This window comes from Halichoeres trimaculatus, unplaced genomic scaffold (assembly GCF_033239565.1).
Source record: "Halichoeres trimaculatus isolate MK-OKI-2021-1 unplaced genomic scaffold, fHalTri1.1 fHalTri1_scaffold_6, whole genome shotgun sequence".
Lineage (NCBI taxonomy): Eukaryota > Metazoa > Chordata > Actinopteri > Labriformes > Labridae > Halichoeres > Halichoeres trimaculatus.
Genome location: NW_027437184.1, coordinates 21,941,498 through 21,958,182, shown reverse-complemented (window position 1 = coordinate 21,958,182; position 16,685 = coordinate 21,941,498). Strand labels below are relative to the sequence as shown.

At 39.7% G+C, this 16,685-nt stretch overlaps 2 protein-coding genes across 2 annotated transcripts; one reads left to right on the top strand and one right to left on the bottom strand.

Annotated features, from left to right (window-relative positions):
- Window positions 1-307: 307 nt before the first annotated feature.
- On the bottom strand, window positions 308-5,500 carry htatsf1 (HIV-1 Tat specific factor 1). The gene is made up of 10 exons (XM_074672058.1): window positions 5,382-5,500; window positions 4,433-4,597; window positions 3,819-4,047; window positions 3,581-3,628; window positions 3,294-3,448; window positions 2,918-3,081; window positions 2,669-2,765; window positions 2,481-2,570; window positions 2,236-2,373; window positions 308-1,403 (listed from the first exon to the last, which is right to left on the bottom strand). Exons 2-10 carry the CDS (start codon window positions 4,595-4,597, stop codon window positions 1,164-1,166), a joined length of 1,326 nt encoding a protein of 441 aa, XP_074528159.1. The 5' UTR covers window positions 5,382-5,500; the 3' UTR covers window positions 308-1,163.
- Window positions 5,501-5,574: 74 nt separating this feature from the next.
- LOC141791806 (uncharacterized) lies at window positions 5,575-16,441 on the top strand. The gene is made up of 7 exons (XM_074672459.1): window positions 5,575-5,914; window positions 6,122-6,246; window positions 6,543-6,753; window positions 10,950-11,109; window positions 12,521-12,663; window positions 13,418-13,629; window positions 15,637-16,441. The coding sequence occupies exons 1-7, from the start codon at window positions 5,768-5,770 to the stop codon at window positions 15,953-15,955; spliced, it is 1,317 nt and encodes a 438-aa protein (XP_074528560.1). The 5' UTR covers window positions 5,575-5,767; the 3' UTR covers window positions 15,956-16,441.
- The last annotated feature ends 244 nt before the right edge of the window (window positions 16,442-16,685 follow it).

Here is a 16,685-nt window from a genome sequence, read left to right as displayed (position 1 = left end):
GTCTCAGCCTGCCGCAGATTTTCTTTTCATTTTTCTGTCCATCATTTTTGGTGAGCGTCAAACTCATTAATCCCTTTTTTTTGCAATTTTAAATGTAATTAGTTTTTATATCTCCCCTTCTCCTACATATCCCAATATTCTTACATCATTGTGTATAAGAGCAACTATAAATCTGATTCTGAACATAATTGCTCCATTTGTAATAAATTGTCTGGATTTAAATACTTTGCAGTTTGCAGTGAAGCATCTATAGAGCACCTACGTTCTCATCTGTCCATGTCAGGAACAAGATACACTGGAAGCACACTCCTTAATGCTCCTTTAATGAATAAAATATGATACAGTACCTCCTGGGTTTCCTTCAACTGTAAAATGTCAGGATATTACAGTGAAGGACCTCTGAGAGCTGTTCTTCTTTTATTTTTAGATATTATATACTCAACAAGGATTTAGAGCTGCCTCTCAAGTCATCACTACTTTATATGTGCCAGTGAATCTCCCCATAAAGCAGATAGCACTTAATGTTAAAAAAGATGTCCAACTGTGAGTCTGTTTTTCATCACGTGATCCTGGCTAACATTTCAGAAATCTAGAAAAGATTTGTGAATGTCGTCTGTCCTGTGAAAAGATCAATGTTTTAGCAACAGTGGACAAAGTTACTCAATGAACCATCCTGTTAATAAGATTTTACAACACTTCATGGGATTTTTCTAAAACTCCCAGGTGACATCTTACAAGTAGATGGTAAAGTTAGCAAACTTTAAAAACCTGGTGTCAACAGTTTCACACAACTCTGTCGTGAAAGTTTTAAGTTACGTCTAAGAAACTACAGCTCCTTTAGCAAAAAAGGAAATTTGAGTTTGTATTAATCTTTTTTAAGTTTGTAATTTGATGGTTTTGTACAGTTGTCAGCACAGTACATGGTAAACATACTGCCACTGGAATTAAAGGAAGCATTGCATAACCAGCTGTTTAGGTGAAAGTCTAGTTACAATGACAACTAAAATGTTGAGAACAGGGTACACAAAATTATCATTTATTTTCTACATTACAAAACAGCTCAAACTGTCCATATTGCCTCCTCCTGTCACTCTGCCACAGTTCACGTTTGAGCAGACCCGTCCTTATTGGTTGCCATTTGGGCTAAACCTGCACTTCCATGCCTAAGTTTCCTCCTCATCACTCCCAGCCAGGCTGCTGTCTGTAGAGTCTGCTTCCTTTTCTTGTAGTGTCTGTGGCTCTGTGTTGGGGTGCTGTTTGGGCTCTGTGGTGCTGGACGGCTCTGTGGGTTCTGTTGTGGTGCTGCCCTCTGTTGGCTTGTCCTGCTGGTCTTTCCTGCCTCCTTCTAGGAAAGACGCCCAACCTTTCAGTCGCTCCTCCCGCTCTCTTGAAGTCTCTTCAACCTGGGGAAAGAATAGGATTCAGTTCTGACTTCATCCATTGGTACAAGAGGCAGTTAAATTACACTGCTAAAGAAAATACTGGTTATGTGTTGGAATGGGTACCTTATGCATTTAAAATGATGCGGTACCGATGCTTGGTACCTGGCAATCAGTATCTGTACTCAACGGTACCAATTTTCAGTACTTTTTTGTGTTTATGCTGTATTCATGTTCAGTGTGGAAAATCAACTACTCTCCCACTCCCTCCTAGTCACAAGGATACATTTAGGTACTTAAACATGGTACCTTTTGATTTTACATGAATCGGTACCCGGTACTTTTGAAAGAATTTGGTCAGTACCTGTAAAAGTACCAAATCCCATGTGATCATCAGACATATTTTCATTAATCTTTAAACATGTCTCTCAAAATTTTAGAAATAAAGGCTTGAAGTTACATGAAAACAGCAATTTTTTAGAACACTATTGAACCATTTATTACACAGAAAGTCAGAATTTAATTCAAATATTAAGTAAAAAGCTGAAAAGACAAACTGCTGGCAAGTTTAAAACCCTGCAAGAGGTTTAGGATGATGTCTTACGGGAAAATGTGTTCAGATCTGATCAGTTCTCACTTTCTCATTGATTTGACCACAATTTTGACCCCCTGGTTATATTTTCCTGTTCTTATAATATTCAAACCATCCAAGACTTACTGTGCCTTTCTGTGTTTTTATTGTACACTACTACATAAATCATCTCTGACCCCCTCGATATTATTCAGAAATGGGAGACAGACATATACAAGCCCTTAGCTGGGTCCTATATTATTTTTAATTTAGCATGTGATTTACCTGGTAGTCCGTCTGTCCATCCCAAAGCTGAGCTGACAGCTGCCGCCCTCCAAACCAGCGACCATTGAATGACTGAATGCAGGCATCTGCTTGCTCTGGCTCCTTAAAAGCAACTGATGCCACGCCATCTGGGTGTCTCTGCAACACCAACAGAAACACATATCAGCTCATCATCAACGCCCCTGATGTCAAACAGCCACCATTCTATGTTGTCTCTGAAGCAGCACTTAAGGCATCGTACTCACATCGAAGAGGATCACCTTCTTAACCTCCCCAAACTTCTCACATTCTGAACGCAGATCCTCTCGATACTCATTTAATTCAAGTGGATCTTCCTAAGACATCAAACACAATCAAAAATTTGACATGAGTTGATCAGTTCATCAATTGATGGACAGGATTTGTTGGAGAGCGTGTACTTGTGTCTCTGTACCTCAAAGTCACTGGGATGGAACATATTTCTGATGATGACAACTTTTTCATGCCTCTTCCTCACTTCTCCTTGTTTCTCTGGCCTCCAGTCCAACTGTCTTTAAAGACAAACAAACAAGAACAGGAACAATCAGTAATCAAATGTTTTTTTTTAACTAAAGAAAATCAATCACTTCTTTCCTCTTAATCCATTGCACCATTTTAAAAAAGTGCCCCAAACACAGTGGCAAACAAAGAAAAGGAAGCTTACTTCTGTTGCTGCTGCATCTTCTTCCTGTAATCTTTGTTCTTCTTTTTCTTCTTGCTGGCATCGTACTGGCCCTTCAGCTCAAACCGTGCTGCTTCCACATGCAGTCTGTAACCTCTGACCTCTGACTCATCAATCAGACGCAGAGCCAACGCAACAGACTCTTTCTGCAGACGCACAAACACACACACGTATACAGTTACTTTGCTAATATAGCCTGTACGATGTCATTCAAGGTTTAACACAGATAAATGTTCACAGATAAATTCACAGCTGTTGTCAGGGCTAATGGGCTGAGTACAATATACAAGAGCTCATAAATACCAAGATATTGAAAGTATAGATTATGGGTTATGCTGCAAGAAAAAAGCAGAAAAACCTTGAGATAGCAGCAGAGACCATCTCCCTTTAGATTCCCTTCTTTGTCCTTATAGAGCTTGACTTTGTACTCCTCAGTGATGGGGTCCCGCATCACAATGCCACACTTGGACATCAGCTCGGCAAACTCATCTGTGCTGATGTCAGGAGGCAGACCTGAGGAAAACAAACAAAAAAAAAAGAAAAGAAGAGAGACAAAATAAGAAAAGATGAAGGGTTAGCTACTCATGGGACAGCTGTCTGCTTTATCATATATGTAAATATGGTGCATATGTTAGTGGTACCCACCTGATACATAGACATTTGTGTTTTTATTGTCATCGATATCAAACCATCCTACAGTGACAAAAAGAAAGAAGAAAGAAAAAAGTAATGAACAAGAAGTTATTTTTTCGACACATACAAGCAACCATTAATCTAGATTGGAGGGAATGTCTAAATATTTGTGCATCACTGCCTGTTGCTCATTCTACAGAGTTATTGCACTGATTTCTTCTTCTTCTCAAGTTTTTGGTTGCTGCTTTACCTGGCTCGGCTTTCCTCTTCTCTCCTTTCTGTTTGGGATCTTTAGCTGAGGTCTCAGTCTGGTTGGGTTTCTGGGTGGCATCTCCTGGTTTCTCCTTTTCTGAAGGCCTACTGTCTGTCTCTTTCGGTGCTTGGACGGTGCCACTCACTGCAGCATTATCTGCACTTGGAGCTCCTTCCTCAGTGAAGCCATAGTTGGCCTGGTAAGCTGCGATAAAGTCCTCTGTTATCTAGATCAACAAAACAAACTTGCTTTAACATTAACATAGATACAGGCACACATCCATGGCACCCCATCTTGTAGAAGCCCTACATGTCCTAACATAACATGCTAACATGCAACAAACTGATACATTTTTTTCTATGAAGAGAGTGCTTGGATTCAGTTGAAATAGAAAGCACTTCAAAGGGTACAGACAAGCACAACAGCGATAACCCATAACCACCAATGGTCAAAATTGAAATAATAATAACACGTTTAAATGCAGCTTAATAACATGCTGCTTTAAATGCAGCACCAATACAAAAGCTAGAAATTTCTGAAGCCTGCAGGACTGAGAAACTTTTAAAGACAAATGTGATGTTTGAGACAGAAAACTGCAGAATTGGTTTTACCTTAGGGAACCAGGCCTTCTTTTCATGGTCCCAGTCATACACAGTCCCATCCTCTGGGTCCGTGTAGGTGAAGGGGTCTGAGCCATCTGCATTTCTTTGGCCATAAAGCTCCTGCATCCGCAGCTGCTCCATAAACTCTTTGTTGGCATCAGGTCCACCACTCATCTACAACAACAAAGGGAAATCTTTATTTATGTATCAGCACTTAGCTACACTACAGAATGCCAAATAAGCGTTATTATTCATCAGCCCAACACGTGTCTTTCACTAGTGTTGCTTCGTATCTCATATCTTGTCCAGACTACTGCAATATACACTATCAGTAACACCTGATATGTTTAGGATTAATAGATTACTACTCATCAAAAGTAATGAAGATGGTAAATTAAGTTAAAGTCTCACAGATTTTGTAAGAGATATATGAAATTAGCATCTTTACTTGAATCAAGATAATAAACACCATTTACATTTATTTTATCTTGGTCAAAAGATGTTCAATAAACTATAAACTTCGTATTTTGGACCGATTATTCCACTGTTTTAGGACTGAGTGGTCGCAGTCAGTGCCGATCGTAACCGACTCTACGCAGCCAGTGGGAAAGTCACCGCTCCGTAATTCATGAAAACGATACTCCAGATGCTTTGATTCATCACTCTATGACCAGCAAGAAGTGACAGCTTGATTCAATGTAAGCGGGATATATTAAGAAATACAGACTGTTTCAATACAACTTTGGAAAACTAACTGACCTTGAGATAATTTGGATACGTGATAAAACACCAAAAGCCTGTTCCGACATGTAACTGCACATTAAGTCCGTGCATTTGTAAGCTTATAATGCTAACTGGAGTTAGCGTTACCTTTACAACATTAATCTAAACAAACGAGAAAAAAATGCTAATCTGTCAACAAGCCCCTTCAATCTGAAGGGATAGCGACAAAACTTACTTTGGCGAGTTTTGGTGGTTATTTAATATATATTTACGTTGAAATTGAAATGTACCGCTGCCTACAGACGTTTATCCCGCACAGTGTGCGATGGTAATTAAACAAGTACTTCCGGTGTCTGGTCTCAACTGCGCTTGCGTCGGGGGTTTAGAGAAGCGCTTGATTCGTGACACAGCGTCTCCCCCTTGTTAGTTTTCAAAATTGTGGTCCTGTACGACGTATCAACTCACAGTAAAAGTGAATAAAACAAGTCAGCCCTATACCTTGTAGGAAAACCATAAACAAGCAAGAAATGCTCAGCTAGCTGGCAAGCTCTTATTGTATGGCACATGTTTTTCATATATCTTACAGGTGAGTAGCTTATTTATCATTTACTGTGGTTCAACATGGCGGAAGGTAGTGGTAACGTAAGTGTTCCGGCCAACCTTCCTGCGGGAGATCCGCAGCTCATCAGTATGATTGTGGAGCATCTGAAAAACAGGGGACTTTTTGACGAGTTCCGCCGAGACTGCCTCGCCGACGTTGATACAAAGGTATTATAAGCGAAACCTACACTCTAAACATCTGTCATGCATTTCACTCATCTACTGCAGTCACATTATCAAGCCACACATCAGTGTCGGCCTAAATAAACAAACACAAGTTTTGAGCTACTGTTAGTTCAATTTTGTTATATCCACAGTTGTGTTTCTTGAGCTATTGTGCTCCAGAGTTGACATTGTTGTCACTGTCACTTCCAGCCTGCCTACCAGAACCTGCGGCAGAAGGTGGACAACTTTGTCACGTCGCAGCTGAGCACACAAGACTGGAACCCGTCCATCAACAAGAACCAGATGAGGAACGGACTGAGGCAAAGTGTCGTGCAGTGAGTCTCACCTCAGACATAATTTACAAGAAGACGATTGTAACTATGCAGCGACTGAAAAACGAGGGTCTTAATTTTGGCAAATTTACTGTATTCTTATTAGAAAGAAAAGCTTTGCTACAGACCATAACTAAACCACAGAAGAAACTCCATCTCAATTTCTTCATTTGAGTTTATTTCATTTTCCATGAAGTTATATTACAGCATTTCTTTTTGTGTCCCCCTTTCAGTATTCTTCCTCTAATTTATTCAGCCTTTCTTTCATATTTGTGAGTTTATACGTTGCTCTTTTTCAGGTCAGGGATGCTTGAGTCAGGTGTGGACAGGATCATCACTCAGGTGGTCGACCCCAAGATGAACCACACTTTCAGACCACATATAGAAACTGCAATTCACGACTTCCTGTCAGGGGAAAAGAGGGAGGAAAACTCAGCGAGCTCTAACCCTGCACCACCTGAACAGACAGATTCACTGGAGGTCCCTTCTGCTCCTGGTCCCAAAACCCCCTGAGGTTTGTAAAAAAACTGACAGCAGATGTTATGTTCAAGTGCAGTACAATGATACAGTTTTATTAAGATGACATATTTGTACGTACATATATGACGTATGTCCTGAAGTGATTTGTAGAAATTCAACCAGAGTATGTATGTTTTTTGTCCTGCTGCAGGTTCACTCGCTGGTCTACATTTCTTTTGAAGATGCAGAGCCAGAGAGGAAAAGAAAGAAAATGAGTTTTTTTTTCTGCTACCTCCGTTTAACAGACTGCAGTAAGGAGAAGTCTTCAACTTTTGTTGTTTTATAGCCCTTGTGTGCTTAAGGAGACTACTGCTGGAGATGTTGGACAATTCAAAGTTGCAAACTGTTGCTGCACTGCACTGCTCTGTCCTTTAGAAAGAACAGAGCAAATTTAGATTTTTTAAAAACTTTTTTTGATTGAGGTTCTTTTTTTGTGATATCTTACGAATGTTTTGAAAGATTTTGTAGTTTGTAGAACACAATTATCACTCAGTATAAAAACATTTTCTACTGATGACATGTCATCTAACATGTTGGTCTCAGAAAAACTGAATCAGATTCATGAGTGTGTTTTCAGTAAGGTGAATTAGATAAAGATTAAATGTACAAATTTGGTGTCCGCAGGTTTTTTTTGTTTTGTTTTTTTTAGATATGACTGGTTTTTCATTAATACATGTAGGGATTCCTTTCAGTGCACGTATCATATGAAGTTTTGACTGTGGACCCTATCTGCTTTACTAAACACAAACTGCATCAATAATCAACTATTCTGTCTTCTTTTTTTCATCATAGCCATTTGTACTTTTTTACCTTTATTCAGGAAGAAATACTGAAGTTTGGAATAAGACTGAGAAAAGATTTGAGTCACATTATCATTTATTTGTCTCGACAGATATGAAGGTAGTTTACTTTCTCTGTCTCAGCATTAAAAATGATCAGGATATTACAATGATGCCTTAAAACCAGCAGGTGGGGTAGTTGTTTTAAGCCAAATGCAGGGTCAACTACAGAGACTTCAAACAAAGCCTGACTGGCTTACTCAAAGCTATACATAATGATATTAAAGGAGAACCTTAAATAACAGTTGGTCCATCTCCAAAAATCATACACTAAATTCACAAGATCTGCTTAGCATTTCTTCAGTTTTGCTTGTGATTTCTGAGTGTGTGTGTGTGTGTGTGTGTGTGTGTGTGTGTGTGTGTGTGTGTGTGTGTGTGTGTGTGTGTGTGTGTGTGTGTGTGTGTGTGTGTAACAGATTGCGTAATTTTATTGATTTAAGCACTTGTTTTCAGCAGGAGAGTGATCCTCACGTTAACACAAATATGTTAACGTGAGGATCTGTTATTCTGTTGCTGTTGCTTGTCAGTTTTGCTGTTTCTAGTTTGTCAAGTCATAGTTACTTAATAAATTCTGAATGTAAAGCAAGTAGATTATTTTAAGAATCTATTTTTATTTATCTTTTCATAAAATACCTAATGATAATTTACTTAATGCTTAATTTCTTTTTGATAGATTTGAAAAACTAAAAAAATATTTTGAAAAACTACTTAGTACTTTTCTGAATTCAAGTGCACTGTGAACATGTACAGCTTTATGTTGCCCATCTGTTTTGCTCCGTAGCAGTTCCACTGAAAAATACAGGGGGAAAAAATAAACTTGTTGGGTAACAAAATCCTCATTTCACATAAACGCATCTTTTTACAAAAAAAAAGTCCTGGTGACTCTAACCGCTTGATCTCACTTTTAAATTCTTTGCTTAAAAAAATTCACTAATCCATGATGGAGAAAAAAAAATATCTAATATCCCACATCTAGCAGTGTTAGTACAAAGGCACATGCACTGTTTCACATGAATATATTTTTTTAAAGTTAAAGGAAAAGCCTGTAAGATTCAGCAAACAGAGTTTGTGTGAAGTGAAGAATAAAACGTGTTAAGTCACATGAATGTCGTTTAAGTGTATTTAAGTTTTCTGTCCTGTTATGTTCTGAACCAGCAAGGAAAAACAAGTAACAGATAAACCCAGAAACACCTGATATAGACTGTTTATAATGACAGACTGACGTCTGATCATGACCACGCTTCCCCCGCATATAGCAAAAGAGATACTGGGGATTGCGATCCATATGTGTTCCAATTGACACACACAGGCAGACATGTTTACTACAAAGTCATGTGAGCGACAGAGTACAAGAGGGCCCTGCGTGTTTACTGTGTTCGTATTGGTGTCTACGTGCATTGTGTGCTGTTTCGAGCATGTGAGTGTGTGCATGCTGTGTGTTGAGGTGAGGGGTCGTTGTGTGGGTGGTCATCAGGGGTTGTATGAGGGAAGCTGTGGGATGTTTTGAAGCAGGATGAGACAGAGAACAAACGGAGAAGGTCAGGGGGAAAAAGTCCTCCAACAAAAAGTCCAAACATTTGCCCCTGTAAGAGAGTCTTCCCCAGCTGGGCCCCTGCATGGACACACACATAAATACACCCCTGACCTCCCATTACAACACAAACCCAAAACATGCACACACATCTCTACCCTGTCTTTGAAGGTCTCTTGGATACAGAATTGATAGATCTGAGGAGAGCTATGAGGTGTTTATGTGACCTACTGATGTTATGATGTCACATGATTGGGGCCAATCCCCAGGGGTCAAAGGTCAGGGCTGTTGCAAGACAAAATATAAATCCACAACAACTACACGGTAAGATCTGAACATGTCAAGCTGAAGAAAACAAAGCCTGAATTCCTTTTGAGAACAACAGCATGTTCAAGACTGTTTTTGGAAACAAAGAGAACATTTTATTTACAGAGAGCATTTTCTTCGCAGGAAATTAGTATAAAAGAACTAGTCTCTGTTTAAATGATTAACCTATAGAAACATAGGGAAAGTATTTTACAGCATCAAGTTTCGGCGGCTTAATTGATACTTCAGGTGCCCCTTACCTATTCCTTTCCTCAGTTTTATTCAAGTTAAGCTACAAAAGAAATTAAAAGATTTAGAGAATGGTTGTGAGATTGTGAGAAAAACATCATACTACCCAAGCACTTTTCATTGGTGCACGTAAATCATCAAGTTTTATATCACCAAGGAACAATTACTTAAAAATTCCACATTTTAACCTGAGTCTTTGTTCTAAAGTGACTTTAAGAACCAAAAAAGCTCAAAAATTTTGTTGTATAGATGAATTAGAGATTAATTACAGATTTGGATCTAAATGTTTCTTAGCTTCCTCTGTGGTGGTGTCTAAAATTTGGAGACCTTCATGGTCACAAGAGGAGGAATCATAATGCTTGTGCTGGTTATTATATGGGATTGTTTTTGTTATAATTAAGATAATTAATCAAAATAACCCAATAGTTCATGGGTTAGTAGGCATCTGGTTTTGTTTGTTACAAGAGGCTGAACTGGGATGGTCAAATCCCCTCTGAAATATAAAACGAAGATAATTAGAATAGTCAGAGAGAGTTTTCGAATGTTTTACACCGTTTGAAACTTTCACCGTACATCCTGTTGAATTATTTTTGCTTGATTGCAAAGCCAACTCTCCACACAGACTGTTCCCTCTTTTAATGGGGTTGCTTCTGATACGATTCCTGCTGCACGTCTTCCTGCCAAGAAGGCAGCTGCTAGTACTCTCTCTCTCTCTTACACACACACACACACACACACACACACACACACACACACACACACACACACACACACACACACACACACACACACACACACAGAGCTCAGCTGGGGGTTAATTGAGTGTGCATGTCTTGGGTGGTTGAACTTCACGTACCCCCGCAAGGCTGCTGAGGAGCAGGAAGGACCTTTTAAGAGCACTTTATTCTATGATCCAGAATTTTCTTTCTGGGTAATAAAAAAAAAAAAAAAAAAAAAACACTTCCTGTGCCTCATTCAGCATTCACCTTTCCTAATCATTACTGAAATACAAAGAAAAACAGAAATGCTGCCGCTCCTTTATTTTCATTAATGATAAACTTTTGGCTCCGGTTTTGCGCGCGCTCACGATGCTGCGCTGTGATTGGCGGAGGCGACCCTCCGGGCGTCGTGAACGCGCAGGTCTGTGGCAGCTTTATATTTCAGCCTCCGTGCGCAGTCTACCTGTGAAAGTGTGAACTCCTCTCGTCTTCCTCCAATAGCTTTAGCTGCTGCTTCTGTAACCTACAAAATACTCAGAGTAGCTCCACACTGAACGTCGTTTGAGCCTGAACATGCCGGTGACTTTGTCCGCTGTGTTTTTGCTGCTGCTGGGAAGTCAACAGGTGTTTGCTATGGATCTACATGATGTCCAGGAGAAGCAAGTTGGCCATGCCAAAAAACGTCTTTCTCTGCAGAGCGCAGGTGAGCTCCTGGAGGACGTGGGTTGCTGACTAAAATATCCACTCTCAGTGTGGCTCAGAGCATCCACATACATTGGAAACATGTTGGGCTGTCTGTGAGCGCATGCTGGTGACCCCTGTCAGGTTTTAGCCCTTATTAGTTATTATAAAATTAGAAGCTCGTGTTTACTCTACAAAGAGGATTCCTGAAAGTTTGACCTTAACTGTGTTGGCTTTACCTTTCGGTTCTCTTTAATTTGAATTCTATTTTATCTTATTTTCAACCGCCAACAGAGAAAGCGTTCAATTTCTTGCTTTCTTCAAGTTGATCTTCGAAAAGTGCTTTACAAATTGATACGGTATTTCTAAGGAGTTTGACCTTGAATAAGCTGACTTTTTGAGTTTACATACCATTCAGTAAAAGTTTAGACTATGGTCCATCAAAAGACCTCCCACGTGAGTCCCGGACCGAGCCTGCCGTCTGATCTCCTCCTGTGCCGATGTGATGTGTCGTTCCTGAACGATTCGCTCCATTCAGCCGGCTCCTTCACTTTTCCCGTCGGAACCGTTTGAATCATTTTTTAGCCATTCATGTTGTCTTTGAAGGAACAAAAAGTAGCAAAATCGTATTAATATCACATACAACAACCTCATTTAAGAAATGTCTTAACATGAAAACATTTGGGATAGGCAGTGTAAGGTTTTGTTTTGTTTTCTTGTTTTGTTGTTTTCCACCAGTAGTCCTGTTTTCATGTCATTTCGGGGATTTTGAATCAATTTGAGAAGAAAAAAAAATATTTGACACTCAAATACAAAGCTCCCATTGCTGAGTCAAGCAAAATGATCTGGCTCCCTGAAAGAGCCAGAAATCCCATTAGTAGTAGATGGCTGTAATTCAATGCGCAGCTTCAGCAGCTCGATCCTCTCCAAGCACATTCCCTCCTCCTCCACTGGTACTTGTAGCTTTTAAATGTGTCACTACGCCTCAGGTGTTCCAAGCACCTCTATGTAGGTGTACATGACTGACCCAGCTGATGACTGAGAAACTCTCAGGATGCAAAAGCAACTTTTAACAGACTCTTTTATTTCACTGGTGTTATAATAAATTGGAAAACACAGATATATGTACTACATATCAGATTTGTGTTACTTGGCAAAAGTTGAGTCCAGTGAAGTTGTGTAACAAGTTATGTGGATGGAGCAAAACTAATACACATACAGAGTACTGGATGTTTGGTAGTATATGCATCTCTTATAAAAGCAATATAACGCTTGAGGTCATGTCATTGTACTTCCAGCAAGTGAAACAGCCAGTAGTCAAATCATAGCTTTGCTAATATTCAGCACAACACCAGTCTCTCTTGTGTTACAAAGTTTGATTGTATAATTTTGAAGTTTTTGATCTCACTCTTTTCTTCTCTGTTGTCTCTTAGCTGATATTCAGAGTTGCCTGGCGAGTTCAGGAGATGTCGGCTGTGGGACGTTTCAATGTTTCAACAACAATTCCTGTGAAATCCAAGGGCTGCACCACATCTGCCTCACTTTGCTGCACAACGCTGGGCGCTATAACTCACAGGTGGGAGGAAATATACTGTGTGACCTTAACTCACCCTCACAAAAACACTTCAGAAGTAGGCTAGCATGTTTCCCATGAGGTCCCATTTGCTCTAACTTACATGGATTGAAATCACATCCAACGGTAAATAAGAGCCGGCTTAGACAGGGCATATGTATATGTACACGTTTTTACTTCATTTAATCCCTTCAGTCATTACAGTCATTTGAAAAGAATGTCTCTTGTATAAGAATCACTGTATATTTATGCATGGTGGCACTGGTTACAGAATAAACTGAGGGGGGAAGTGAAATTAGAGAGGGAACATCCTGTCTTCTCTACTAGAATAGAAGTGCATTGGAGAGTGATGCAGATCCAGAGTTTTTCCTGTATGAACAGCAACACTGGATGTAGTTCAGTGAGGATCCCTGACCAGAGATAATTATAATGCAGCTCCACAGTAACAAATGGTATGTTATTAAAACATAAGTATCATTACTAATGGAGGAACATGTCTCTGTTTAGAGGTGAACTACAAATTTATATTCTGGTTATATCTGATTTACATGCATTCATGTGCAAAGTCAAGGCAAATATGCAAAGATACATGAAAATGTGTCTGTAAAGTGTAAGAGACCTAAGTGGACGTTAATGGAAAGTAACACCAAGGTCAGAAATCACACCTGTAAAATAACAGCCTTAGTAGCTCTGTTAGCCAGAATACTGATGCAGGTGGCTGTCCCACTGATCCCTTTTGTCCCTCTACGCCTCCCAGGGCAAGTCATTTGTGAAGGATGCATTGCGGTGCATGGCGCTGGGACTGCGGCAGAGATTCAGCTGTGTGAGCCGCCGGTGCTCTGCAGTGAAGGAGATGGTGTTCTCACTGCAAAGAGAGTGCTACTCCAAACACCAGCTCTGCCTCGCTGTGCAGGACCACACAGACACTATGGCAAGCCTGGTCCAGTTCAACTTGATGTTCCCCCCGGGGTGAGAGAGAAACACACACGCTCTCATACACACACAGTGACAAAAAGACAGTGAAGGTGAATGAACAAACTGTTCAAGGTGCATCTGTTGATATCACTTCAGTGTTCAATAAATCCACTTTGAATTAAACGGCTTTTAACACAGTAGTTAGTTTTATTAGCTGACCCTCTTACTATTCACCCTGCTGGGTTAAATGCTTCATCCTGATTGGTTAAACACTCTTAACAATGGTTGTTCAATCAGTGTAAAAGAATCATACACGGCACATTAAACTTACTGTTTATCATTTACCTTTTCCTGTTGAGAACATAGCAAAATCATTTCTTTCCATTAGCAGTGGTAAACAACATGGAGAGTATCAATAATGTTTCATTTTATCCAGAAAAAACAAAACGTTTGATTGGTGGTTAATAAAGAAGTGAGGAAAGCAGTGTAGTCATTAATGGTGAAGGCAGAGTAGAAAAAGCTGAGGCACTGTTGGCGATTAGCGGTTTCAGAGTGTACGCAATGCACAGAGGTATAGTCCTTGTTGCAGCAGTTGATGGTTCGCCTCCTTTCCACTGATATTTGCTGACTTCTTCCCTCATTCTCTACTCCCCACATTTCCTGTATCTCTTCATCTGAGCCATCAAAAAGGCAGAAATGCACCAAAAGGTGATTTTTATGAAGCACTCAGGAGCTTAGCCAAAGAGACAAAGACCAATTTGAAGGAAACAAACACAAAACAACTGTAACCACATCCCCCGTGTGAGCTTTGGCAGTGTTACAGGACCCACCGAGGGAGGAGACAACGCATGGACAAGTTATGATGAAGTAGGCCTGGGCTGATAACAAATTTTTCTGGATGATATATCGTCCCACAGTTATTGACAATATTTTTTGGGACCAAATTAACCACTAATATAAAAATAGTATGTCATAATAATGCAGTTAACCTTTTAAAATGCAATAAAATTTTATTTCTCATGAGTATTAGTAAAAAACACGCCCAGGTGCGAAGAGCGACGCACCGAGTGAACCCTCGAGTCATCTCTGGGATCCAGAGCCTTCAGTCCCTCTGCGCCCCGTCTCTTGAACTCCTTCCCACCGGACATCCGTGACATTGACTCATTGATTATTTTCAAATTTCGCCTCAAAACCATCTATTCCGACTGGCCTACTCCATCTGCATACATCTAATCTATTAAATCAATTTCTTTTGAGCTTTTACAGATACAAATTTTTCTTTTTTAACTTTTGTTGAAGTGACTTTAAACCCTGTTTTGCACGCCATCCTTGGGTGTTTTGTATGTCGTCCTTGGGTGTCTTGAAAGGCACCTTGAAATAAAATGTATTATCATATCCAGCCTATTTGGAGGCGAGAGACAAGGAAAACAAACAGGCATGGTGCTGCTGCTGTTATTTTCTAAAACTCCAAAAAAAAAAAAAAAAAAACAACAACAACTCAATTTTAGACAGTAATATGAGTAAAAATGTAAAGTTTATTGTTTATTGTTGATGTGATCCACAAGCTAGCTGATTAGAATATCAATGTTGTGAAAATGTTACAAATTTACTATTTTTTCAGCTGCATAGTTGATTTTGAAACAAATAAGATCATGTTTAGAGCAGTACTTAGTGTCAATTTGTCCCACTCCCCTTTAGCTGGGTAATATTCGGGATAAAGTATAAACGGATGTTTTTGTTTAACTCTGTGTTATCCCTTACTTGTTAATTGAATAAAACCAAACTGGGAGAGTCCTACAGCTTTACTAAAGCAAGTCATCAGGTAAAGGAGCTAAAAGGTTTGGTGGTTTGATAAGTTTTAGGAATGCAGTTTAAACGTGTTGGATAGCTTGTTTTACGCACATCCTTACATGTCACTGTCTACAATCCACTCTTTCACCTGACTAATTAACGGGTGGGCTCCTCTTGAAAGCCAATCACATCTCAGGAGGTTGGGAAACAAAGACATCATCTGAGGAATGGGAAAAAGTTAAAAAGTTGTCTCTTTTTCTCTCTCCTCAGACCATATGTGGAGTTGATGAACTTCCTGTTAGGGTGTGGAGACGAGGTCGAGTCGTGGGTTGGTCGGCAGCTCCGTGGCCAGTGTGAGCAACACTGGGGGGTTCTGTGCAGCAGCTTCAGCAGCGCTTGCTCCGTCAACCAATCAGATGCTTCACAGAACTCCACTGCCAGCCCACTGACCACCACTGTGCCTGTGCCTTTGACTGCTCAAGGATTCTCGCAGCAGCCAACAGCAGCAGCTGAACAAGAGGACAGGAGTCGAACCGAAAACGCGACAGAAACTGGTTTCATCATGTCTGATAGTGATGGTGAATCATAAACTGACAGAGAAGTCTCACTCAGAGAAAGAGAAGTTGCTACTGTTAGGTTCGTGGTAGAAATAGCCAAGTAAGTAGAGGTATTAGATGTAGTGTAGATTTTCTGGTGAAAGCCATAGAACATAACTTATTCAACCAATTAGATGTTTGTGCTCTAATAATACTTTTCTTTTCACTTGTAAAAGGATTAAAACCATTTATCTACCTCATTTCAACACCGCAGTAGGTCTCAGTGGCAGATTATTCTAGCGCAGGGCATAGATACACCAACACTACAGGGAATAACAAGTGCAGCTCAGTCAGCAGTCTACCTATTTAAATGTTTTTGTATTTATAAAGAGTGTTACAAATATGTATTTTGAGGTTTCTGTTGAACAACCATAAAACCCTGGATATCAGGTCATGTTTTTAAGTTTTTATTTAAGTGAATGTAAAATCACATTTGACAGTATCTTCACTGACACTGAATAAACTATGAAAATGCCATTTAACGGAGAGAAGTTTGTGCCTGAGGTCAGGTAAAAAATATTGGGTATCCTGACATCTACTGGTGAATTAATGGAAGTGCAGCAAACATTATACATCAATTTGTTAAAAACAGTTTTATTCAAACAGACATTTGAAAAGATTTTTAATATTTATGGAGTGTCTGACTCAACATTATAGACTGAATTCACAGGATCACTTAACGATCAGATGTCTGAATCAGTTGTTTGTATTTCAGGTTGAAAT

Coding starts and splice junctions, on each gene's coding strand:
- htatsf1 (XM_074672058.1), bottom strand. CDS start 4,597: ATGAGTGGTGGACCTGATGCCAACAAAGAGTTTATGGAGCAGCTGCGG. Junction 3,082..3,293: donor GTCTCTGCTGCTATCTCAAG/GTTTTTCTGCTT, acceptor GTGCGTCTGCAG/AAAGAGTCTGTTGCGTTGGC. Junction 2,571..2,668: donor TCCATCCCAGTGACTTTGAG/GTACAGAGACAC, acceptor TTGATGTCTTAG/GAAGATCCACTTGAATTAAA.
- LOC141791806 (XM_074672459.1), top strand. CDS start 5,768: ATGGCGGAAGGTAGTGGTAACGTAAGTGTTCCGGCCAACCTTCCTGCG. Junction 6,247..6,542: donor CTGAGGCAAAGTGTCGTGCA/GTGAGTCTCACC, acceptor GCTCTTTTTCAG/GTCAGGGATGCTTGAGTCAG. Junction 6,754..10,949: donor CTCCTGGTCCCAAAACCCCC/TGAGGTTTGTAA, acceptor TACTCAGAGTAG/CTCCACACTGAACGTCGTTT.